Source organism: Chinchilla lanigera, unplaced genomic scaffold (genome assembly GCF_000276665.1).
Source record: "Chinchilla lanigera isolate Chin_1 unplaced genomic scaffold, ChiLan1.0 scaffold00002, whole genome shotgun sequence".
Classification (NCBI taxonomy): Eukaryota; Metazoa; Chordata; class Mammalia; order Rodentia; family Chinchillidae; genus Chinchilla; species Chinchilla lanigera.
In genome coordinates this window covers 53004616-53029808 of record NW_004955403.1, presented here as the reverse complement: position 1 = coordinate 53029808, position 25193 = coordinate 53004616, and the positions used below count along the sequence as shown (strand labels likewise).

General features: G+C 51.9%; 1 protein-coding gene across 4 annotated transcripts in view; it reads right to left on the bottom strand.

Moving 5' to 3' along the window:
- Positions 1 to 541: 541 nt before the first annotated feature.
- Gata4 (GATA binding protein 4) overlaps positions 542 to 25193 on the bottom strand; it is a gene marked incomplete in the record, with an annotated part of 70950 nt that continues 46298 nt past the window's right edge. For 2 of the 4 annotated variants that reach the window (XM_013514552.1, XM_005373824.2), the window contains 5 exon segments: positions 542 to 2046; positions 2897 to 3057; positions 4446 to 4533; positions 8352 to 8477; positions 8997 to 9166. In XM_013514552.1, coding sequence (XP_013370006.1) covers positions 1864 to 2046; positions 2897 to 3057; positions 4446 to 4533; positions 8352 to 8477; positions 8997 to 9166 — 728 coding nt within the window. 4 annotated transcript variants of the gene reach the window in all.

The following is a 25193-nucleotide window of genomic DNA, read 5'->3' as shown; positions in this document are numbered from 1 at the left end:
AAGCCAAGGAAGCGATCCCACTGGCTAAAAGGGCACAGGAGACAAGCCTGTCTCATCTCACTGGGGTGAGCAGTTTGCCCTTTCAGGGGTCTGTTTGGAGCAGACCACAAAGGAGAGGCAGAAGGTGGCAGGAGCTCACGGGGCCCCTACGCAACACATTTTAAAATGGCCGGAGAGAACAGCCATCTTGTAGGTAAATGGAGCCTCAGCATCCGGATGGGAGCCCTAAAAATGCCCCCACATACAGGGCGGCATCAGCGGGCTCCTAACACGGTGAAGATAAAGGAGCCCAGTTAGAGGCGGGTCAACCCTGGCCTGAAAGCGAAACCCAGAGGTGACTTGTCCCAGGTGTCCCTTAGCAGTAGGGTGGGACACCATCCTCGCTGGGGCCACCACCTACAGCAGTGCCACCCGCCGAAGGGAAGAGAGGAAAGTGGTTAGAGGCGGGCTGAGGGTGGGGCAGTGGGGAGCCCTCCGTGCCCAAGCGCCCTGAGCAGGACTTCACTGGGTCTCCCAGAAGAGACCTGAGGAGCAGAAGGGGCAGAGGGATACAGATAGATTTATTAGTTAAATACTGATTTTACAGCCATTTCACCTTAAGACAATGTTAACAGGTTTGTGGGTTAGGGAGGTACAGGAAGGAGGCCTTCAGGGAGAAAACAGTGTAAATGATGATTAAAACAGAATCTTGCTTCAAAGATATTCTCTGCGACGGCCGGTAAGGCTCCGGGGTGGGGCCAGACGTTTAGGGAAGGATGAAGTAATGCCACAGTCAGCTACAGCTCTGTGGGTAACGGGGAGGAGGAGGAGGAAGGCTGCCTGAGGCCAGTGCAGGGGACGCGAGGCCACGCCCAGGGTAGGCACAGGACACGCCTTCCCTCGGCGCCCTCCCTGGGTGTTCTCAGATCGGTCTCTCGCTTTCCACGAGTTCTGCTTTGTTGTTTGCTTGCTTTTTGAACTGATCTTGCGAACGCGAGCACGCAAACCCAGGCTCTGGGGGACGCGGTGGCCCTGGCAGGCTCAGAGGCGGACAGGCAGGAAGGAGTCCTCCTCAGAGCAGGACGGTGCCCACCGGGTGCCCCTCCAGAGGGAGGGCAGCGCACAGATGAGCATCCGCTGAAGCTGCCTTAGCAGGAGGATGTTTCGCTGCTCCTCAGGACTCTCCGTGTGTGCTGGGTGAACGGAGAAGCTGGGACAGGCCTGAGGTGCTGTTCCAGCACTCACTGAGCTCTTGTTTGCACAGGGATTTTCCTGTCAGAGGTCCTGGGGTGAGGAGGGCGAGGGGAGGCCCTGCCAAGTAGCGAATGGATGGTGCTACCCCACGCGGTGGCCGATGGGCCCGGGAAGTGCTCAGGACATCAGCTTCGCCTCCAGGGTTTCTGGAGCTGGATCTGGTATCGGAGGGTGCAGGTACGCTCGTGCCTCAGGGGAGTGTTGGGCGAGGGCAGGGGCTGCCAGAGGGGCTGTCGCATCCCATGCACCTCTGGCACAGGCCCTGTGCTGGCCGCAGGGGGTCCCAGGCACTGGCCCCGACATCTGCCCTCAAGCCCTGGTGCTGGGGACACAGTGAGGAAACCACTACCGGGACCACAGTGGAGGGAAGCAGGGGCGGACGACGTCCTGTGCCACTCAGGGCGGAAGTGGGAAAGGAGTCTTCACCTCGGCCCGGTGCTCTGCGTCAGGGTGCGTCTCCTTCCAGTCCCCGCCCCGGAAGGCGCCTGGGGAAATCCAGCCTCAACTTCCCCAAGCCATCACTGACTTCAAGTTCTTCCCAGCTGTTCCAGAGTCACTCCCAGACAGAGGGGTGACCCCAGGGGACCCCCAGGTCCCAGGTCCGTGCAGGAACTTGAGGAGCGGGGAGGATTACGCAGTGATTATGTCCCCGTGACTGTCAGCCAAGACCAGGCTGTTCCAAGAGTCCTGCTTGGAGCTGGCCTGCGGCGACTGGCTGACAGGTGACGTGTAGCCTTGCGGGGACAGCTTCAGGGCCGACAGGACCGGGTGGATGGAGGGCCCGTGGCCAGACACAGCACTGACCGCGAATGTCTGAAAGGCAGAAAGCAGGATGAGGCTGGGGCGGTGCTTGGGGTCTCTCTACCATGCCCTCCTGATATCCTCAGGAGGCGTCCAGCCCCAGGCAAGGGAGCGGGCACTTCTCTCTGGTTCCCTAATCCCCAAGATCTGCGCCTGACAGAACCGGGCCCTGACCCAGTGCGTTTGTGAATGTCATGCTTTCTCAAAAGGCTCCGATGGTCACAGGAGACACTTTCTACAGTCTCTTCCCCAGCTGTCAAGGAGCCGTTCTCCCTGCCCAGGCCGGGAGCGCCTGGCCCTCCCGGATCTAAGGAACCAGGTTCGCCCTGACAATAAAAAGCTCACTAGGACATGGCCTCTCTTGATTCAGCATGGAAAGCCATCAGGGCTGCGTCCAGTAAAAGGACAGTGTGACACCCTGATTCCCAAAGAGGGAGGGAAGCAGGGCCGCCACATCATCTGCAAGAGGGACACGGGGCCCTTCCGGCCATCTGTATGATAACGGCACCCTGCCTGTCACCTCATCATCACCCTGCACGCGGCATTTCCAAGCTGGAGCTCATGCCAGCAGGAGGCAGGGACCTCTTCCCTGCCTCCTGTGAAATCCTCAAGGCCAAGGTCAAGCCACCCCTTGCTGTGGATGGGCCTGCACCCACATGTGACACAGGGTGTGGCTGTGCTGTGAGCCTGCCCTCCGCCTGGGTGCCAGCCCCCGGGCCTCCTCTTTTGTCCCAAAGGCCTCAGGGCACAGAGGAGCTGCTAAATGTTGTGTCCCCAGTGTCCCAGTCAGACATGCTGAGGCAGCTCAGAGGCTATGCCCAGCTACCGGGAGCTGGCAGCCCCCTGCTGTCCCGTCGCCCACCTGCGGGCGCACCTGGGACATGGAGCTGCTGTGCGCGTAGTGAGAGGACAGGCCGGGCTCCGTCTTGATGGGGCGCATCTCCTCACTGCTGCTGCTGGCGGCATTGCTGGAGTTGCTGGAAGCGCTGCTGGTGGGAGGAAGGCTCTCGCTGCCCGAAGGACCTGGGACAAGGCAGAGTCAGGACACCCAGCCCAACGACAGGGACACCGGGAAGGTGTCCTTGGAGACAGCAAGGACAGGCCCTGCTAAGGGCTTCCTTTACATTTGCGGGGGAGAGCAGGGTCTTTATCAGTGCAGGCAACAGCTCTCAAAACCAGGCAGAAGGGTCCGAATTCCAAGGGGGCTGTCACAAAGGACAGGCTCACAGCCCCCCAGGCTCTGATCCCTGGAGCCCACCTGTCTCAGGATTCAAAACATTATAGATTTCAAAAAGTGCAAATACTGCATATAGGAGCACCTGCGGAGCCATCTGAGACAACCTCCCACAAAATAAAACATCAGTGTATCCACAGCAGAAGATGGGCCTACTATTTGGGTAAGCAGGGATTACGAATGGCCTGGTATCTGTTTGGAATAGGTTCTGCCGCTGAAGCTTGCTTCCTGGATTTGGGGTGTTGGGTGGGGGACTGTGCGGCTGAACAAATGCCTGCTCTGCCTGGGACTGCTACGGGGAGGACGGTGGCTACCCTAGAAGCCAGCCGCACTGACAGGAAGCGGGGACACAGAAAGAAAGGGGAGGCCCTGGGGGTGAGGAAGAAGACCCTGGTAGTCAACGTCCTTCCAGACAGAGCAAGCTACTGTGGAGTCTGGAATAGAGCTTTGATCTCGTCCTGGTTCTGGAAATGGACAATTAATCTGAGACTACATGTGTTGGACTAGAAGATAAACTTCCCATCAATCGGCCAATTTATTTTCTTTACAAGTTAGTGCCTTAATCTGGCAGCGGTACAGCTCAGGGAATGCTCTGGGAGGGGACCTCGATAACCCTCTTCTTAATCTAGGAAGGAAGAAGGCAGAGAGATGTACTGAGCACACCACTGACCCTGGGGTGTAAAAACCCGGTCTGCCCTTGAACTTCTGTGTGCTCTGGTCAGACCAGCAGTGTCTGTGAGCCTCAGTGTGCTCACTAGAAAGACGAGCATAACACGCCACTTCTCTGGGGTCTTTTAAGGATCCCTGATCCAGCATTTACAAAGATTTCTAAAGTACAAAGCAGGCTGAGGATATAGCTCAGTGGCATAAGTGCCTGCCTGGCAAGAGCAAGGTTGTGAGTTCAATCCCTGGTACTGTAAAGTACAACGCACTGCTTGGCTACAGATGGATCTGTGGGGAGCCTGATTCACGGGCCCCTGTTCTTCAAAGAGAACTGAAAGGAGCACGTTTGCTGCAAGCCAGGCTCCCTCTCCTTTAGGCCTTGAGGTCCCATGCGATGTCACTTTCTCACGGAGCTATTTACTCTGTGCCCAGGAGTGAGGACGGGTGAAGTTACGGCTCTTACCCCTGCGGGGCCTGACGTGTTCACCCAAGCACACACAGCTCTTCTGCTCACCTGCTGGTGTCTTCGATTTATTCAGGTTCTTGGGCTTCCGTTTCCTGGTTTGAATTCCCTCTTTTCGCATCGCAAGAGGCCTGGGGACCTAGAGCGTCACAAGTCAACAGATGTGCTTTTGCGTTTGTTTGTATCCGCTGCAGCTCGAGACAGGTACATGCCCTGCGAGGAGGGCCTACGGGACCCTCCGCAAAGCTAGGGGCTACACGGGGCGCGACGCCCGCGGAGACAGAAGTCAGAGCTACTCTGCAAATGTCCAGAGGACGGGTGCTCGCTCACGGTGGCCCGGCACCTGCCCAGCGTGCAGGAAGCTCTGGGGTCAGTCCCCGGCTCAGCGGGCAAACTAATCAGGCACCTGTTATAAGGTGGGTACTTCAGTAGACCCTGGTGAAGCAAGCAGCGAATGGAAGACGCTGTTCCTTCCCGCTCAGAGCTCAGTTCTGTGGGAAAGTCGGACACATACAAAGGACCAGCCTCTGCTGGGTGGTACAGGGAAACAGAGGCAGCAGTAAACACTGCCCTGACTTGGGGAGGAGACCGTGCAAGGCTGTCGAGGAAGGCTTCGTGGAGGAGGCTGCCGCACAGACAAGGGCCAGGCACTTTAGGCTGCAGGAACAGTAGGTGCAGAAGAAGCCTTTTCCAGCCACACCAGGCCCTTGTGCAAATGGGAAGGCTGCTGGGAAGGGTTTGCAGTGGCGCTGGAGGGTGGAGATGCAGAGACCCTCTGCTCACAGCAGCGCTGCCGCACAGAGGCTGGGAGGAGCTAGTGGGGGACGTGAGTGAGGGGAGAGTATGAGGATGCTGGGAGACGGCCTGGCTGAGAAGTCTTCTCACCGACAGTACCGGGCGCAGCCAGGGCCACGGGGACTCCTGCGCTTGAGCTGGCCCAGCTGGCCCATATCGGAGGGCCTGTCCCTCGGGGGCAGTCACCACTGGGCGGTGTGACCTCCAAGGGGACTGCCGACCCCAGGCTCTGCTTCCTGGTCATGATGTGAGCTTTCAGACCCTATGCCTGCCAGCATGCGCTGTCCTCACCAGAGGCCAAACCGGCAGGGTCACCTGACCTTCCCCTTGGACCTCCAAAACCGTGAGCTAGAGGAACTTCTCCCTTTGTCATAGCCATGGCCTCAGATGTTTCACTTTAGTCACAGGAAGCTAATACAATGACTAGGCAAACATCCCTGAGACCCAGCCAAGAATTTTTTTATGTAGGCCCAGAAGTGGTATTGCTAGATGATAATTCTAGTAATGGTAATTCTACTTCAGACTTTTTGAGGACATAGATCTTTTTTGAAGCAGGATCTCACTGTATAGTTCAGGCAGGCTTTGAACTTGCTTATATAGCCCAGGATGGCCTCAAACTCAGGTGATCCTCCTGCCTCAGCCTCCCAAGTGTTGCAATTATAGGCACGTGCCACCACGCTCGACCAACACAAGTCTTTTTTAAACATGCAAAATATTGCCTGCAAGCTTCTTTTGGTATTTCCCTGTTAAAGAACAACAGTTCTTTAGAACGACCATTTTCTTCCTAAAGGTTTTTTCCTCCATTTTCATTACTACAGCGAACCAACAAACATCCCTGTACACACTTCCTTGCAGAAATGAATGTATTTTCTTCTGCATATTCATAAGTATACTTTAACTACTTTGATCATTGTAATAAGAAATCATAAAAGATGCATGAGATTAAGTTAATGATTCCTACCACCCCCTACCATTAATCCTGTCACCAGTGGGCAAGTGGATTTAACAGTTTGTTATGTCTTTTACATTTTTAAAAATTCTTGCATGCATGTGCACATACATGTCTATGTATGTAGGTACGCATGTGTCCACTCATCCTCTGCCCAGCCATCTCTATCTATGTGTGCATTTACTACACCCCAGGCCTCCAGAGCAGAGGGTCAAGCTATACATATTATTTTGCAATTTGCCTTTTCATGTTCCAGGTTAACATCTACTGCTTTAAATTATTATTTTAAAACTTCTGCCCAATATTGCTCGTTATGGGGTCTGCCATAACTCATTCGACCATCTCTTACAGGGATCTAAGATTGTTTCTGGGTTATGGCAGGACAAACACCGCAGCAATGAACTACTGAACTTCTGTCGTTCACTGATTGGCTTGAGACTAGTTTTGCCTTTGCTGCCCAAAGGCAGGTGTGTTTTTAACCCTGACACTCGGCTAGATTAATTCCCTGGAAGAATACATGCAGTAGTTAACATGCTAATCATAGTATGGGAAAGGATCCAATTCCCAAAATCCACACCGGTGCTAGATATCATGACTCATCTTAATTTTTGCCAAAGAGAAATGCAAAATAAGGCCTCTCACAACTGTCTTCTTTTACATTTCCCTGGTTCCCAGTGAGGGCCAGCAGACCTGCACCTGCTGCACGGCTGGCTGGTGGCTTCTGTGAGTTGTACCTTTTGCCCATTTGGTGAAGCTGGGAGAAGATCAATGTCATTTTCTGAGGTCACAGGACCTTTCTGCTTTTAGTTTGCTTTCTTGCTTTTAGTTTAACTTACATTTGAACAGGTAAGCTATGATAGAGGCCATCTAAAATGTACAAGGAGTTACAGAGTGCAAAAAGGTCCCTCTAATCCTTGCTCCAAAAACTTTTTTTTCTAGAGGTATCAGGGATCCAATTCAGAGCCTCAAGCATGTGGGGCAAGTGCTTAGCATGGAGAGCGCCCTCAGCCACCCCCCATTTCTTATCCTAGAGGCATTTCATGCCAACAATCTCTTCTGCAGCCTTCCGGAGGTACTCTGCATATGTATAAGCGGAGGCATAGGAATCATGTTCTTCCTCTTCGCTTATAAAAACGGTGCCACACTCTGTACAGTGGTCTACATGCTACCCTTAAAAAACCAGCTCTATAACGGAGATTGTGCCAAGCCACAACTTAAAGGGCTTTACAGATCTCCCTGTGTTATGGAAAGACTGGCCCTTCTTCTGGTGGGTATATAAGGATTTTTACTTCCTTGTGGAGCCATTTCCTATACACTAACATTGAATTCAGTATGTCTAACATTTCTCATATGGCTTATGAGTTTTAAAATTTGCTTAAGAGGTTCTTCTCCCATGCCCACAGTTATATAAACACTTGCTCTTACATTTCCATAGTTTTATTGTCTTGTATTTTTATTGTGTTTATTTTACTGTCTCATATTGCTTCTTGGCCTTTTGGCTAAGGTCAAGTGTAGTATTTTACTGTCTACTATTTTCACTGTAGTATTTTACTGCCTGGCATTTCCATTGCGGTATTTTATTGTCTACATTTTCATTTTATTTCAAAGATTTTTTTAGGAGAAGTGTTTAAATCACCTAAATTTACTTTTGTTTAAGGAAGCTGTGGAAGTCATGGTTTGCTTGTTTTCCAGATGAATAGCCAATTCTGTCAATACATTTTTTTGTTTGTTTTTGAGACAGGATCTTTTTTGTTTGTTTGTCTTTTTGAGACAAGGTCTCGCAGTGCAGTTCAGGCTGGCCTTGAGCTCACTTTGTAGCCTAGGCTGGTGTCGAACTCGCAATGATCCTCCTGCCTCTGCCTCCCGAGTGCTGGGATTATAGGCGGGCACCACCTCACTCAGCAATGCGTTTATTCCTAAGCTGTTATTTTATCCATGGAATCGAAATGTCACCTTGGTTATACCTCATGCTACCATATACTAAATATGTATTCCCCTCATGAGCAAGGTGTGAATTCAAATGTGAGATATGAGACCAGCAAAATCACTAAGATTTGCTTGAAACGGGACGGAAGTAAGGAAGTAGGGAAGATGGGGAGGTTTAGCGACAGCAGCGCGACTGCCCTGGAGCTGGGTGCCCTGGGCGTGGTCAGGGCATGGGGCGGGGCCGGGGCGGGGCCGGGGCGGTGGGCGTGGCGTGGGCATCCACTCACCCCGTGGAGCTTCATGTAGAGGCCGCAGGCGTTGCACACGGGCTCGCCCTCGGCGTTGCGGCGCCACAGCGTGGTGGTGGTCGTCTGGCAGTTGGCGCAGGACAGGCCCACTCGGCGGGAGGCGGACTGCAATACAGCAAACGGCCCTTCTGTGTCTCGGGGAGGCGGCCACTGCTCGCTCAGTGCCCCCGAGGCGGCTGCAGACTCGGGCTGTGTGTGGGCTCGCACCCCAGTGCCCCCCGCGCAGCCTTCCTGGGCTTTGGGCTTCAGTAACTGACCGGATAAAAGGAGACGCCCCCTGGGCGGACCTTCCTCGTGGGGCCGAGTAACTGACCCCGGGCCTGGGAAGCAGAAGGCCCGTCTGGCTCCCCACGGAGCCCGTCTGTGACTGTGGGCGGGACAGCCCTTCCGTGAGCCTCGGCCTTGCTTCTGCACAGCGCCCCGGGTGGACCCGAGCGCGGCACAGCCTTGGCGCTCAGGTAACCCTAAAGGTGTGGCATGACCACCTCGCTCCCGCCCCACCTGCTGACCCCTCACCCAAACCTGGGAGTCTTCTGATCCCACGCCAGCACCTCCCACCCCGGGGGGCGGGCAGTAGGGACAGGGTGGCTTCCAGGCCGCCGCTGGGCCTCGGGCTCTGCTCACCAGCCGGCGCTGGGGCTTGATGAGGGGCCGGTTGATGCCGTTCATCTTGTGGTAGAGGCCGCAGGCATTGCACAGGTAGTGGCCCGTCCCGTCCCGCCTCCACAGAGGCGTGGACATGGCCCCGCAGTTGACACACTCCCTGCCTTCGGAGAAGTCATCGAACATATCTACTGGGTGGGCGAGAGGAGAAAGGACACGGGATTACTGCCTCTGCGTGGCTGCCTGGTACATCCCTCTGGCTCAGCAGCTGGGCACTGATGCCACAGCAGGGCCCCCAAGAAGAGTCGCCAGCTGCCTGGGCTGGGCAGGGGCATCTGGGTTTCAGTCCAGAGCTTGTCATGGAGTCACAGCCCAGAGGCTGCCCCAGCCCCGAGTCACCTTGACCAGTCTTCAGGTGTTACAAACATGTTTGTCTAGCTGGGGTCAAACTGTATAATTTTTGTTTTTACTTTTTTTGTCTTTTTGAGACGGGGTCTCACTATGCAGTTCAGGCTGGTCTTGAACTCACTTTATATCCCAGGCTGACCTCGAACTCACAGCAACTCTCCTGCCTCAGCCTCCTGAGTGCTGGGACTACAGGCGTGTGCCACCATGCCTGGCTAATTTTTCTTTTTTTATTTAATGAAAAAAATGTTTGTAGCAAAATAATAAGAGAATGATAATAGTTAATACACCATCACTAGCTTTAAAGTAGTTAGAGTATAAGACATCAACTAGAGTCTCTTACAAAGAAGAAACAAGCAGATAATGGTACAAAACTTTCTTTTCAGTGAACTAAGAGAAACTAGCAGTACAAATGGAACAAACTGGCATATATATTAAAAAATTTTTAAACAATGGAACAGGTAATTTGGGGAACCATCTGAACTTCTCCCCAGTCAAAAAGTAGACAACCAGAATGAACACATATTTGTCAGAAGGTGTACAAAAAATAAATACACGAAAGGCTGCTCAACATCACTGGCCCTTAGAGAAATGCAAACCTAACTATGTGATTTTGAGCCTGTCTTTTTTTCCCTTAATACCAAAGCATTTTCCTACATTAGAAAAAAAGTTTCCTGTGGTACTGGGGATTGGACCTAGGCCACCCTAGGCCATGTGTCCCACCCATCCCAAAACTTGTGACATCACAGTCCCAGACCCTGGGCTTTTACCTACTGTCACTCAATAACTAATCTATCCAGTTACTGATTTTTGTTTTGAAAATACTGCTCATTCTATATATTTTTTATTATTCCTTAGGACAGTCTCCTAGAAGCAGAATTTCTAGGTCAAAGGGGCTAGATTATATATTATTTATGTATTCATTTGTTTGTGGTACTGGGGATTGAACCCAGGGCCTCACATATACTAGGCAAGCACTCTACCACCGAGCTACACTTGGGCCCTTTTTGAGTCAGGGTCTACCAGTTGTTCAGGCTGGCCTCAAACTTGTGACCTTCCTGCTATTTTTTTTTTCCTTTAAAAAGAAAAAAATAAAATTTCAAAACAGACAATAAGAGAGTAACAATGGTTAATACATTGCATATTGCATATATTATGCAATAATACATTGCATCATTATCTTTAGTTACTTGGCGTAGAAGACATAGGCATTTAATTGTCCAAACAATAGTAGCACAAATCTTTCTTTTCAATGCCTTCCCGCTTTAGCCTGGAATGACAGGCATGTGCCACTACACCCAGCTAATTACGTCCTTGACATGTTCACACTGCCTTGCAAAAAGTACTTCATTCACTCATTTTTCCTACTTTAATATATTTGCACCACCTGCTGTGTCAGTGCTATTTCCCTGAATCGCTGGGTATAAAGATACACGTTAGAAACAGTGACACGCTGGCGTTGGTCAGCTGCGCGCATTTGCCCCGCGTTCTGCAGAATGCTGCCAGCGTCTGTCATTCCCCTCTGCTCACTTACTGTCCCTTCCCTTCCACGTCCACAGTGTTTTGGTGGACAGATCCCTCACGTGCCCGTGGGCTGCTTTCTCATTCCCTATGATCTACGTGAAGCCTGGTCAGAACTGCCCAAAGTCTCGACTGCAAGCTCCCTGCATTAACCTGATTAAACACAGCCACCTCGGTCTGCAGATTGTTCTCAGCCAGTCCCCAGAAGCAAGAGTCCCTTCTCCTGCAGTGAGTTGGAGCTTGGTCTTGGGGCAGAGTTTTGTTTTGTTTTGTTTTGGTTATGGTACTGGGAATTGAACTCAGGACCTTGTGCTTGCCAGGCAGGCACGTGTGTGGGGCAAAGTTTTGAAGCACGCTCCCCCTCCTGGCCCCAGCGCTGGGGCTCAGCGCTCAGCTGGCTAGTTCAGAGGCCCTGCTCCCAGCTCCCAGCTCTAAGGGAATGTGGGCCACAGGAGGATGGGGACCTCCCTACCCCTGGGTACACAAACAGTCACTTGCACCTGCAAACAGGGAGCTGGGTGTCCGAAGCGAGTAAACAGTGTGCAGGTGTGAGGGGCTGTTTGCTCAAGCCAGGCAGCCGAGCACAGCCGTCACACGTCACACGAGAGCTTATTTTCACACCTGGGTCACACGGAGGCCCTCCGCCAAGGTCACTTGCCTTCTCTCACCTGGACCACCGTGACAGGCATGACCTCCCACTGCAGCCCTTGCCTGTGGCCTGTAAGCCCTGCTCTTCCGCCCCAGACCCTCCCATGGGGAACTGGAACGGCCAGGAGTTGGAGGGACACAGATGGAGCCGACCCCACTGGGAGGGCACGTGCGGGCAACGTCGGCATCTGGTTTGCCATAAGCACTAGATGGCACTAGAGCCCCAAAATTGAACCAATTTCCAATTTTTACTCGTACTTGGGCTCATATTATACCTCGGGATGGAAGACTTTTTAGATCAGTTCAACCCTAGCGCACTGCCTTTTGTTCTGTTTTTCTTTATGACAAAAAAGAAAAAAAACATATTCAGAAAGAGGCAGAATATAAAACAAACAACAGTTTGTGGCCACTCTTGCCTCTGTCTCTGCCCGCTTTCCACTTTATGCTGCGTTACGGAAGAAAATCACAGCCTTGCTAGCAGCGCCTCAGGACTACCTCCGTCTACTGCCAACAGGTAGGGACTCGCGCTCCTCCTTTTAAAGACAAGCAGGCCAGCTCTTTCCCAGTTCTGGCTCATTTCAACTCCATAGTCAAAAATCTGCATAGGAAGTCCCTGCTTTTTGCAGAGAGATTCCCTTTTCTCTCCACACACAGTGCTTTACAGGTGGGGACGGAATCGTGTCAAAGGCCCAGGCTGTGTGTCCTCTGCTGGACACTCACTTCCGCTGCCTCAAGAGCCCAGCACTGCGATTTGCCTCCAAGAACGGGCTGCACATACAAGCACCTCTTTCTGTCCAGGCGAAGTCCCTGGAGGTTGGCAAATATGTATTTGTTACCCACAAATACTGTACTTACAGAACACGTGCTATGTAGGCACGCCAATGGACGTCGCAGGAGCTAAGTGGGGATCCCCCCTCGGAATGCTCAGGGCTCGCTGGGCCGGGTGAACCCGCACATCGGTGAGTGACAGGATCGCCTGACCCCTTCTGGACGGAGCTGAGCTGGGGACTGCTGGGGGATGCTGCAGTGTGGGAGTGGAAGTGTAGAAGTCGAAGAGGATGGAAGCCCAACCAGAGAGAAGGGCCAGGCGTTAAACAGCAGCCACAGGAAGTGGACAGACTGGGCCTGAAGGCCAGGCTCCCCGCAGCACCCAGGCCCACAGACCCACATCTCCCCAGAACCACCTCCAGCGCTGCAGATGTTTCCATATTTTCTATCATAAAATCTTGCTAGGCAGCAAATTCGATGAAATGTTACATAAACATTTTAAATGATTATGACAAAGGCACTGCACTGGGTGTGATGGCACACACCTATAATCCTAGCACTCTGGAGGCTGAGGCAGGAGGATCACTGTGAGTTTGAGGCCAGCATGAGCTGCGGAGTGAGTTCAGGGCCAGCCTGCACTGCAGAGTGCACCCTGTTTCAAAAAAATAAATAAATAAAATCAAAATAAATAAAAAATAAATAAAACTACACAGGCAATGTAACCAGGGAGGAAATGCTTCTCCTGCAATGGTAAATTCAGAACCATATCACATCAAGTGTCACCTAAGGCAGCCAGAACTACCAGGAAGAAGGCTCTCGTTTGACCAGCTAAGTTGTGTGGACTTTTCTTCTTAAGAAACACCACTCCCTAAGGGCAGAATTGCCTGTTTTTGAAGTATCAGATAGGGGCTGGAGATTTAGCTCAGCGGCACAGCACCTGCCTGGCAATCGCGAGGTCGTGAGTTCGATTCCCGGTACCAGAAGGAAAAAAATAATAATAATAATAATAATTAAGTATCAGATAAAAACAAGAAATCTGGTCGCCCCCAAGCAACTGCCAGTCCACAACAGGGGAGGGGGCAATTTTACCCTCTTGCCTCGGAGACAGTTCTGTTACACCCTCCTGAGCTAAGAATGGCGATAATAAAGTTCAAACCCTGCTGCCTCGCTGAGGACAGTGGCGCACACCTATAGTCCCAGCTGCTCCGGAGGCTGAGGCACGAGGGTCTCAACATAATGAGACCCCGTCCCAGAACAAAACCCGGCTGTTTAGAAAGGGGTGATAGGCTCTGAGCCCCAAACCAGCACCAGCGTCTGATGTGAGCACTGATGACAGCCACTTCCTTCTCCTCCACAGGAGAGGAGCTGCGTAGAGCGTGCCAGGCCACGTGAAGGCACAGCCGCAGCTCGAGCTGGCGACATTCTCACCACCCAGTGCTGGGCGTGGAGCCGTGTCCACCCAGTGAGCAGCGGTGGGAACCCACTGGGAAGTGGGTCAGCATCGCCCCACAGTGGGAGGAAAGACTCCTCATAATAGCTATAAAACACTTTGCAAATGAGAGGGAAAACTTCTAACAATGGCTGCAGAGTGCTTCGTGAACACCAAGTGAGATAAGATGACGGATTATTGTTAGGAGGCTGCGGCTGGAGGGAGATGGACGACCGGGGACAACCTTGGTGCCCGGTTATCGGGAGGGGCGAGGGTAGATAAAAGAGCTGCGAGATTCGGGAACCCGACCTTTTCCCAAGCCATGGGGCATGCTCCGAACCACACCCTGCTTCCAGAGTTGACCAACCTGAGGCTGTAGGGGGAACCCACTGAAGCTAGGCTCTGAGGGGCTCCCCGTGGGAAACACTCATCAGTGATTACTTCTGCAGTCAAACACTCAGCGTGAAATGTGTCCTAACCCTGCAGATGCGGGTCAAACTCCTCACCGCTACCCCATGCCCTGCTTTGGGTGCTTTTTTAGGGCTAAGGGTGTAGCTCAGTGGTAGAATGTTTGCCTAGCATGTGGGGAGGCCCTGGGCTCTGTCCCTGGCAACACACACACACACACACACACACACACACACACACACACACGACAAAGAAAGGAAATAATTTGCAAGAGGGCAGAAATCCAGCTTTCCGCAGTAGGATAGCTGCTCCTAGAAATCACGGCAGACTGCCCCGTCTAAGCGCCTGGAAGGAAACCCAGGCCAGCGGTTGGAAGAGCCCAGCCCTGCCTTCCCTGCCAAGGGCTGACGCAATCCCAGGCGTGGCTCGGCCTCTCCCCGACCTCCTCCATCCATCTTGGGGACCCACCTGCCTCGCTCTGCTCAGGCACTCCGGGCAGGCAGGGAAGCAAGGCCGGGCCAGGGAGAAGGAAGGTGGGGGAGGCGAGCAGGGAGAAGAGGGTGCCGGGGCCAGGGCCATAGCTGGCATCACTCTGGGCACTGCCCAAAGCGGGATTCGGCTGCTGGCTGCTGGAGAGCACGCTCGGCTGTGGGCGGCTGGGTGCCGGCCTGCTCCGCGACTGCCGCAGTCCTGGTCCTTCCCTGCTGTGGCCACGGTGCTCTGGCCTCCCGCCTGCTGGGCAGAGCTGGGCCTGGAGCTGGAGCCCATGCAGGAGGGACACTGCCCACACTCGCATGCAGAGTGACGTGGTCTCTTACAGGCCCGTTCCAACTCGGCCCCTGCCCCGCGGTGGCCACGTGGGCCGCACACAAGCTGGTGAGAAAATGGAGCAGACTCTCCACTCCCGGGGCACTGACCTAGCTGGGGACCCACAACCAAAGACAGTTCGATGAACGATGACACACCACCGAGGCGGGAGTGGAGGCCGCGCCTCTGCTGTGTGAGCTCAGTCTGCAGTCCACGCGGGAGAGGAGACACGCAGCAATGGCTGCCTGCGCCAGGGCAGATATTCAGGGCTATGACTGAGACCAGAGGGGTGAGCGGAATCCACCTAGGCTGGCCGGCGACAGGATCTTCCGCCAGAACTGAACCGAGGGGCTTGGGAACAAAGTCCCCGGCCCCTCCCAGGTGTTCCTTGCTGAACCACAGCCCCGGGTCACATCCAAAGTTCACAGAGATTGGGCCTGCATTTCCTGGCAGCCCCTGATCCAGCCCCGTGCTGGTGCCGGGTCTGGGGCCCGAGGTGCAAACAAACCCGAGTCTCTCTGGCGGCCCGAGCCCGGTTCTCTGGGCTTTGTCAGGCCCCGCGCAGAGGCTGTGACAGCAGCTGAGCGTGTGGGGAGGGCTGGCGCTCAGCGCAGATGAAAGCGCCTATTTTGGAAGCTCTGGGGCTGCAGGACTGAAGTGGTCACCGGGCCGGGCCTGGCTGGAGTCAGGGCCCCAGTTCTGGCTGCCAGCGGATGGCATTCACTCAGCAGCCAGCCAGAATCACACAACAGGACGTGGGTCCCAGAGCAATCCACTAACAAGCAGGGCCACTCTGGGAGGAAGGAAGGAACCGCAAGGACAGGGAGGAAGGAAACGAGAGACAGGAGGAGGGAGAGAGACGCTGGGGAGGAAGTGCCTGGGGAAACCAGCGCAGCACTTGAGAACCAGTGCCCCGGGTGCAGACACAGGGAGGGATGAGCGGTGAGACCGCCCTGTCACCTAGGAACCAAGGCAGGAGTCGAGTATCCGTCTTTCCTCCCATCTATGTCATAGCAGGGTTGTGGGGTTGACCGGGGAGAGGGGAGATGAAACAGCAATGTGTGCTTAGGAAAAGAGGGCTCGGCCAGCCATGCTGCTGCACTCCTGTGACCCCAGTACTCGGGAGGCTGAGGCAGGAGGATCGTTGTAAGTTTGAGACCAGCCTGGCTTACAAAGTGAGCTCAAGGGCAGCCTGAAGGAGACAGTGTCTCAAAAAGACAAAAAACAGACAAAAAACTAGAAAAGGGTGCCCACCCTTAGGATCACAGCCACCTGGCAGCTCCACATCTCCTACTCCTCCCAGGGTATGAGCTCATCTCGGGGAAGGAGGTACAGCTACTGGTGGGCAGCACACAGGCACACAGTCTTCAGACCCGGAAGTGGCATTTGGGCAGTTCCATGCGCACTCACAAGAGGAAATCAAGGGCCAGAGAAGGTGACTCACCTATGCCCCTTCGAAGGTGAGTGACCTGGTCCCCACCCTCCTCCATGCCACCTGAGTCACTCTGCACATGACACAGCACAGTGCACAGGGACCCCCCAGAGTCTCAGAGGCAGCAGAGAAGCCGGTGAGACGGTGTGAATCCGAGGGCTCCACGTCCCTGAGATGTCCTGTCCCTGGACACACCTCGTGACGCAGGTGGGACAGCCAGCGGGGCACGGCCAGAGTTCTGCACACAGGTATAAACGTACAGGAGTATGCACGCATGCACAGGTGTGTATATGTACCGTGTGTGTCTGTGTCGCTGATGGATGGAGAACACCACCTTGCATAAAAGCCAGCCCCCTCCTGCTGGCGATAAAGTAACTGCTAGCTGCTCTAATATTCAATGGGTACTTTTTTTCAAAAGGGGGGGAAATGTTTATTTTTAAGATCTGTCAGCAAAATTCTGGAAACAACCCTCATGTTCAATGATAGAGGACTGAATAAGAAAAACTAGTTGAGGTCAAGGAATACAGAAGTCTAAGTTGATTTTTTAGAATGACAAAAAATCAAAAAATCGCTGGGCTGTGTTCTTAAGATTTTCTCTCCCTGTAACATCGTTCAAATTGATTAACCCCTTGATGAAACATGCCTCTCTTGGCTAGGACTCGGGGGATTGGAGATGTCTGCTTTATTTTCTTTAGTTCCCTGGGATTCTGTCTTCCAAATCCGGCCAAAGGCTCAACAAGTAGCTTCCCCAATGCACTGACCGACAGCCGTGTGGCTCGGGAAGCCAGCGTGGCCCTGACTTTTCCCCACTCACGCCATGGGTCACAGTCACAGCAGCTGTGGGGATGCACACAAGGGCTTGTCCAAGCCGCCTCCAGGCACACTGTGGACCAAGTCCAGTGCCAGTCTTGGCCCTGTGAGTCACCACATCGTGTCGCTGTCCCTGGCCAGGCTTCCTCCCAGCCTGCTCCTCATCTGACGGTGCCCTGGGCATGAGGAAGCGGGCACACAGGCACCTGGGCACCGGAGGGGCGCATGGCGCAGTGTAGCCGCAGGGCCCGCAGCTGCAGTATCTCATCAGAAGGAGAAATGCAGGCCACTCGATGAAGAGCTTCTGCTTCCGGGATCTCATCCTACAGACACTTGTGTAAAGTGGCTTCTGAGCAAGGACCCCCCTGTGGTGTGCCCTGTAATCGCAGAAGACTGGAGAGACTTCTGGAGAGACAGCTGCTGCGCCATGGGGGGCTGGCTGAGCCAGTTGGGGCCATTACAGAGCGGGAGCCAGGAGGGATGTGAGCTCCATGTACTGCCGGGGACCCTCCCCAGCTCTTGCTCTGAAACATCTGAAGCAAAGAGCAGAACAGTGGTTTGAGCTCTCTTACGAAGGACAGGGGAGGCTTCTCTATGGACTTGTCTGAGGGTGGACAAGGAACTGACTGCACGGGGAGCCACCAGGGAGGCGCCCCAGGGCCAAGGACACTTGTCCCCACATGCACCCATGTGATTCATGGCACGATGTGGATTTATTTCTTAGGTGCAACGACTAACCGTCTGACGTGTTCAGTAAATAAATACACTACATCAGCGTTTCCCAGAGTGACTTGTAACTTAGAGTCAGGCAGGTTCCATCCTCTGATGTCTCCACGAAGCTCTTTCCTCCATCTCCCATCCTACCTTCCCATAAAGCCATCTTATTCCCCAGTCAGGAGAGTGGAACCCATTTTCCAAGCGAGCTGACCGCTCTACTGTGCTCCTAAAGCTGCGCACTCTGCCCGCCAGCTGTCAGCGCCCCCTCCCCGCACCCTGTTCTGCCCCAGGGGCCCCCACCTGGCTGCACAGGCAGGCAGACCCAAACTGCAGCGCTGGGAGCTCCGCTTGGCTGCTACTTCTTTCCTTTCCTTCTTTTTTTTTTTAACAGCACTGGGATTTGAACCCAGGGCCTTCTTACTGAGCTACAGCCCCCTCCCCTTGTTAATGTTGAGAGAGGGTCTAACTACGATGCTACATTGCCCAGGATGGGCTTGAACTTGTGATCCTCTTGCCTCAGGCTCCCACAGCGCTGGGGTTACAGGGCTGCACCGGCTTCAGCTTGCCTTTTAATGCTGTTATACACACGCACACACGTACACACGCACACGGTCCTGGCTCCTTTTATGTATTACAAAGCCTGAGGCAGAGCTTTACCAGGCCAGTGTGGCGGTCTGCTCTGCACCCCGTGGCCAGCGTGCTGCGGGCTGGCAGGATGGACGGAAACACCGGACAAACTGCCAGGGCAGCTCCCTCGGGGACGAGACAATGGGTCTGCAGGGAAAGGCTTTTCCATCCGGGCCAGGCGGCTGTCAGAGAAAACAACTTCCCCTTCACCTCGGGGATGGCAGCAGCCAGCCAGCCAGCAGATTTATGGAGATATAACGTGACCTCTTTATTGCCTTGAATTCAGGGGAGATTTACGCCTCGCAGGAGGGGAGGGGAGCAAGGGGGTCTTTCTTCTCCTCCTGGGGTTTCTTGGGGGATTACTTAATAGAACCAAGGTTAAGCTCTAACCGCCAGCACTTTACATGTCTCTCCTGCTAATCCACCCCCTGCCCGGCACCCTGCGTGCTTTTGCCTGAAATGCAGTGTCTGCCACAGTTGTAGGGCTCTGTTTGGCTCTGTGGGATGGTTAACAGGAAACCAAACCAGCGCTGTGGGGCCGCAGCTCAGCTGGCCTGTCTAAGCTGGTGACCACCTTGTAAGTGAGAGGTGACTGAGGTCCTTCCTGGCTTGAAATTACACAGATTAATGCCAGACCAATGCCAAAGCCAGACGTTACTATCACACTGGCGACTGGGGTTCTTCGTTTTTTTGAGACAGGGTCTTACTATGTAGTTCAGGCTGGCCTTGATCTGTCACTTGATTTTAAGGTGAAGCAACCTTTCTTAAAATCTTATTTGAGGAAGCCTAACAGACAAAGAGGAGTGCAGATGACTGATTAAAAGGGTGTTTACCAGCTACACCCTGATGATGGTCCTCCCATTCAAGAAGGTGCCAGAGCAGCTGAGGGGGCACCTGAACCCACCAATGAGGTGGTGTGTGGGGCGGTCAATGTCAGAGCTCCCATGCCAGGCTAGAGGAGAGGCAGAAGAGTTCCCAGCAGTTACCCAACTTCTGGTCTGCTCTACCCTGCTCAAAGTATTTGAAAAGATGATGTTTAGTTTCCTACTTTTGGACTTACGTAATGTAATTGGCACTACATTACAATTCTGATCATTTGTATACTTCTGAGTTTTCTTCCCTGGATTTCTATAAATATATATGTATCTATCATTTAGCTAGACATGTTGGTGCACGCCTGTTACCCCAGCACTTGGCAAGCTGAGGCAGGAGGATTGCTGCAAGTTTGAGGCCAGCTAGGGTTACATAGTGAGTTCAAGGCCAACCTGAACAATAGAGCAAGACCCTGGCTCAAAACAAAACAAAAAAAATTGTTTAATTGGTAATTGCTATAAAAATTCAAACACTAAAGAAGAATATCACACAAAACCAAAAAGTCTCTACCATCACAGTGATCTCATCCCTACAAGTAATGGTGGCTAACAATTTTTCTTCCAGACATCTATTTCACTAATTGTTATTTTTAGGGATTTATAAATTGTGGAAAAGTGGAAAGCATAATGTAACAATTCCTTTTATTCTCCTTTGCCATCTCCGATCCAACAACTTCTTCGAGTGTAGTGTATAACCTTCCAAGCCACTCGCAGGCTTCCACACACACATATACATATATACCTCTGAATCACACAAATATTACTTTGGGTTTTAACTTTACATGAATGCCTTCTCTCTGTATATTAAATTTACAAACTTACTTTTAAAAGCAAACGCTAATTATTTTAGTCACTCACTGTTTTGGTCAACACTCTTAAACCTACTACTTAGTTTTGTCAAATCTTAGTATTTTATCATATTTGCTTCAGAATTCTTTTTCCCACTGTCAGGGACCAAGCACAGCACCCCCCTCCACACCTAAACGTGTGCTCTACCACTGAGCTACACCCTCCGCCCCTGGTAGTTTTAAAGAAATAAAACACTGCAGATACAGTCACTTCCCCTATGTAATCTGGCATTCCAATATCTCTCTTTTTTTGCTATTATTATTATTGTTTCTGAGTTTTACTTATGTCAGTACATGTGGACCTATTTTGTTTCTACAGATCTGTATTTGCCATTTCATTAACCCATCACATTTTATTCATTTACTTCCTTATTGCGATGGACTGAATGTTCATGTCCATCCCCCTCCCTAGTTCAGGTCAAAATCCTCCCCCCCAATATGATGGTGTTTAGAGGTGGGTGCTTGGGTAACTGGGTCATGAGGGTGCAGCACTCATGAGTGGAATTAGTGCCCTTGTAAGAAGAGACAAACAAAAGGGCCTCCACACACCCGGAAGAGGCCCTCACCTAACACAGCTGTGCCAGTCAGAGCCTTGATCTTAGATCTACAGGATTTCAGAACCAGGAGAAGTAAGTGTGTTTTGTGAAGCCAGTCAGTGTTATAGCAGCCGAACGAAGACACATACTGATGTGGATTCTGGTCATTTTCAGTTTTTGTGGGAATAGCAATGTTTCAATAGGCATCTGTGTATGTGTCTGGTTATGCACATGAGAAAAGATTCTCCAGGATATATGAGACTCTGTATAGCCACGTTCAAAAGCACATGCATAAAACACGCTTGGTTTGGGTGCTGCTTAACAGTGCCTCAGTCAGCGGGGGCAACCCTGGGAGCTCTCAGTGGAGTACAAGATTCAGGATTTAACCTTTCCCGTTCACATTATATATCTGCCAAGAGCTGGCCGTAGTCCTATTATATGTGTGTGCTTCATGCTCAGATTCATGTTGAAACTTCTATGCAGGTCATGCCAGCCCAGTGGCAGAAGGCAGAAAGTGGTGGCAGAACCATGAAATGGCTCTGAAGGTCTCTGTTTGGAGGCTATGTGGGGACTTTAAATCCCATGTCATTGATCCAAGCAAGCCCTACGGTCACATCTATGTCACCCAGGTAGGACATCTGGTCCTTTCCCAGAACTGGAAGGGGGACCACGCCACACACACTACTCTTTTGCAGTTCAACTTCTTGAAGGAAGCATCGCTATTTGGACATTTTCCACATCAGTACAGACCTACTTCACTCTCTTAAGAGGATTTTTTAGCTTTATGTTGGAAAGGTACATAACATTTACATTCTGTTCCATAATGCCCAGGGTTGTTTAGCTGTACTTGATCTTTGAAAGGATCTGAGGCTAATGCCAGTCTTTTTATTCTATGGCTTCCCTGCTCCTAATGCCTTGGCAGAGTTCCAGCAAGTAATCTGTCACCGCTGCGCACAGCCAGGCTGTAATGAACACGGCTGGATTCGTTTCTGTGCCAGCACCTCTTTCGTTTGTTTTGATTTCCGATAAGGCAAGTTCCCTATTCTTAAGTCTTCTTTTTAAAAATTATCTTGGCTATTCTTGTACAATAACTCTTCCACACACACTCTGCAATCCACTTGACAAGTTGCATTTAAGAAATCCTGTTGGGATGTTTCCTGGGACTCCATTAAATTTACAGATTTTTGAGGGGGGTGGGGAATTTGGAATAAAGAACACTGTGAAGGTTTCCAGTCCAAGAACACAGTATTTTTCCATTTTGTGTCTTTTTAATGTGTTTCAGTATAGTGTAATAGCTTTCTCCACAGAGATCTGACATATCTCTTTACTGAAGAAATGTCTTTTCTTTCACTTGCAACAACGAAAACATTGCTGCTTCGTATCCAATCTCGTATATTTTATTGAGAAGATTTCCTCCCAGCTGGAGACCAGGGAAGCATGGCCCAGCTTCCAAAGCACTTCACTCCATGTGCCCTGGATTTCTACTACCTTTGGCAGTGTTTGCCAGCTGGGGGTACGAGCTGTCACCTGGTATCAGGGGACATGAAAATTTTACTCACTCTGGGGGTTCTCCAGGGAGGAAGGGAAGAGGAAACCTTTCCTCTGCTGCCTTTCCCAGGCAGTCTCTACACGTTCTGCAACCAAATGTGCCTCTTCCCAGCTACGGCCACCTGCTGCCTCCTCCTGGGTCACCAGGGATTCACCAGGTGGGCTTCCAGTGGCCACCTGCAAAATAGGTTTCTGTGCCCTGAGAGCCCAAGGATCCAGCCAAGGTCAGAGGCCTAGCACTCACTGCAATCTAAGTCAGCAAGCTGAAGGGTGCCAGGGGTCTACATGTAAAGGCCAAAGAGTCTGTGCTGGAAGCCTGAAAGAACTAGAAACTAAAATCCACAGGCAAAGGCAAGGGCAAAGACCGGTGTTCCTCCAAAGAAGCCAAAGGGCAGACTTCCTTCTTTCCCTTTTTATTTTACCCACGCTGCAAGCCCATTGGTTGGTGCCCCTTACATCCGGGGTGGGTCTTTCTTCCTCAGATTGCCGTCTACATGTCGGTCATCCACAGACACACCCACAACTGCGATTCACTAGTCCACAAACTTTTATTCAAACCGACATCATAACTAACTATCACAATCACTTAGATGTTTTGGTGGTTTTACTCTTCCCTCCCCAACAATACTTTGGTGCTAACCAAATTCTAAGCAGATCTCACACATCTGACTTCATTCACACCCTTTCTCCTTTACTTGACTCTAGCCTTAGCATGCATTAGCCCAGAGAACATTTGCAAATCAACTATAAAGCGGGTGGACTGGGGCCCACACAGAGCCCCACCAGCCTCATCCCTCCACCTGCAGCCCCTCGCCTGCCGGTGCTTGGGGGGCAGGTCTCAGGCCCCCTTTACCAATAAATAACTTCCCTCCACTTGGCAGACACCCTAGAAAAAGTGTGAGGCACCCAAAGAAAAGCAATTTTTCTTTTCAAGGGAAGATTTTTATTCCGATCTGATTTACATGCCAGAGGAAATTATGAAACACATTCACTTCCTTTTAAAAAATGTGACTTAAAAGTATAATGTGAATTATAAAACACAATACATTTACAGATCAGACCTGGGCTAGCTCCGTGGAGTAAAACGCTTTTAAATCACCATCGTCCACCTTCACACCAAGAATAACCTACCTGATGAGCAGCCGGCTGTTACAGCAGGGTAACTAAGACTCAGTTGGGGAGAATAACTGGTGAGCCAGAAAAAATGCTCTTTGTCTCCCTGCCTCCTTTCCATCCATGGCACTGGGGATTGAACTCAGAGCCTTCACACCGAGCTACATCTTTCTACTGCTCTTTAAATTCTGAGACAGGGTCTTAAGTTGCCAAATCATCCAGGCTGGGCTCACCTTTCGGTCTCCCTGGTCAGCCTACCAGAGTGCTGGGATTACAGGCATGTGTCTCCAGGCCTGGCTCAGAAAAGCACTGTTATAAAAGGAATTATATGTGTGTGTGTGGGGGGGTGCGGTTTCTACTGAGTCTTATACCTTTGGGAGGAGGGGGTTTCTACTGAGTCTTATAGCTTTGGGAAGCAAAAGAGAACGAGGTGCTAAGAAGAGAAGTTTGCATAGTTTGCTCCCTACTTTTTTTGTTTTTGTTTTTTTGGTACTGGGAATCGAACTCAGGACCCTGTGCTTGCCAGGCAGGCGCTTGTGCCGCTGAGCTATATTCCCAGCCCTTAATTTGCTCCCTACTGCCTAAGGTCTTACACTGTCTCTTTCCATTCTGTTCTTTTGAATCTCTAACTGTGGTATATATACTTAACAGGTACCCTTGTAACCCACTGTTAAGTGTCCAGTTCAGCAGTGTCCACACATTCACACTATCTTGTAAACAATCTCCAGAACTTTTTCATCTTGCAAAACTGCAGCTCTACACCCACTAAGTCCAAAGTCCCTGGTCCCAGCTCTGACAGCTCTTTCTGTCTCTATGAATTTGACCTGTCTCTATACCTCACAGCAGGGATCACATAACACTTGCTCTTTTGTGACTGGTTTATCTCACAGAACATAATGTCCACAAAGCTTATCCATGTTGTAGCATGTGTCATGGTGTCCTCTTTAAAGGCTGAATAATATTCCACTGAATGAATGAATGAATACACTGCACATGTTTATCTGCTCATCAATGGACACTCAGGTTGCTTCCACCTCTTGACTATTGTATCTCCTTTTCAATCAATAATGTATTGATCTTATAAAAACTAAAAATTAGGAATGAGTTGTAGCAGCAAAATAAATAAGTCAAATTCCGACCAATGTGGCTGCCATCGATTGACCCAGCTGAGGTGACTCCAGGGGCAGCTGACCTGGATCCGGGGAGGGCACTGGCTCAGGAAGTCCGGCTGGCCTACATCTGCCAGCCTCAGCCTTTTCTGGCCTTGGGCAGGCCCTGTCACCTTGGTTTCTTCACCTGCCAGGGGACACTGCAACTCCTGCCCCCAGGACCAATGCTGGCATAAACAAAGCAGGGGCACTGAAGTGCAGTGTTTGCAAGGGCTGGATGCCACCACCGATGTTGCAACTGTCCCCCAGCTGCTCATGCTAGCCTGGGCCCAGGGCCCTGGCTTTGTCCTCCTCCCCGCTTCTGCCCCTCTGCCGGCCTGCTGCCCTGGTCCTCTGAGGGGCCAGGCAAGCCCTGCTCCGGGCAGATCGTGGGCTCTGCTTTCCCGTCTTCACTCCCAGCCCCGGTTTGGGCAGAGCCGTTAGGACGGCCCACGAGGCCTCACCTCCCTGGCACAGCATGCAGGCCTGCAAAGGCCACACACCCAAGGGGCCGTGGATCCGACTTCTGCACTCTCACGAGGGCCCAAAGCCCAGGGGGCCCCATGGCCTCCCCAGCATGG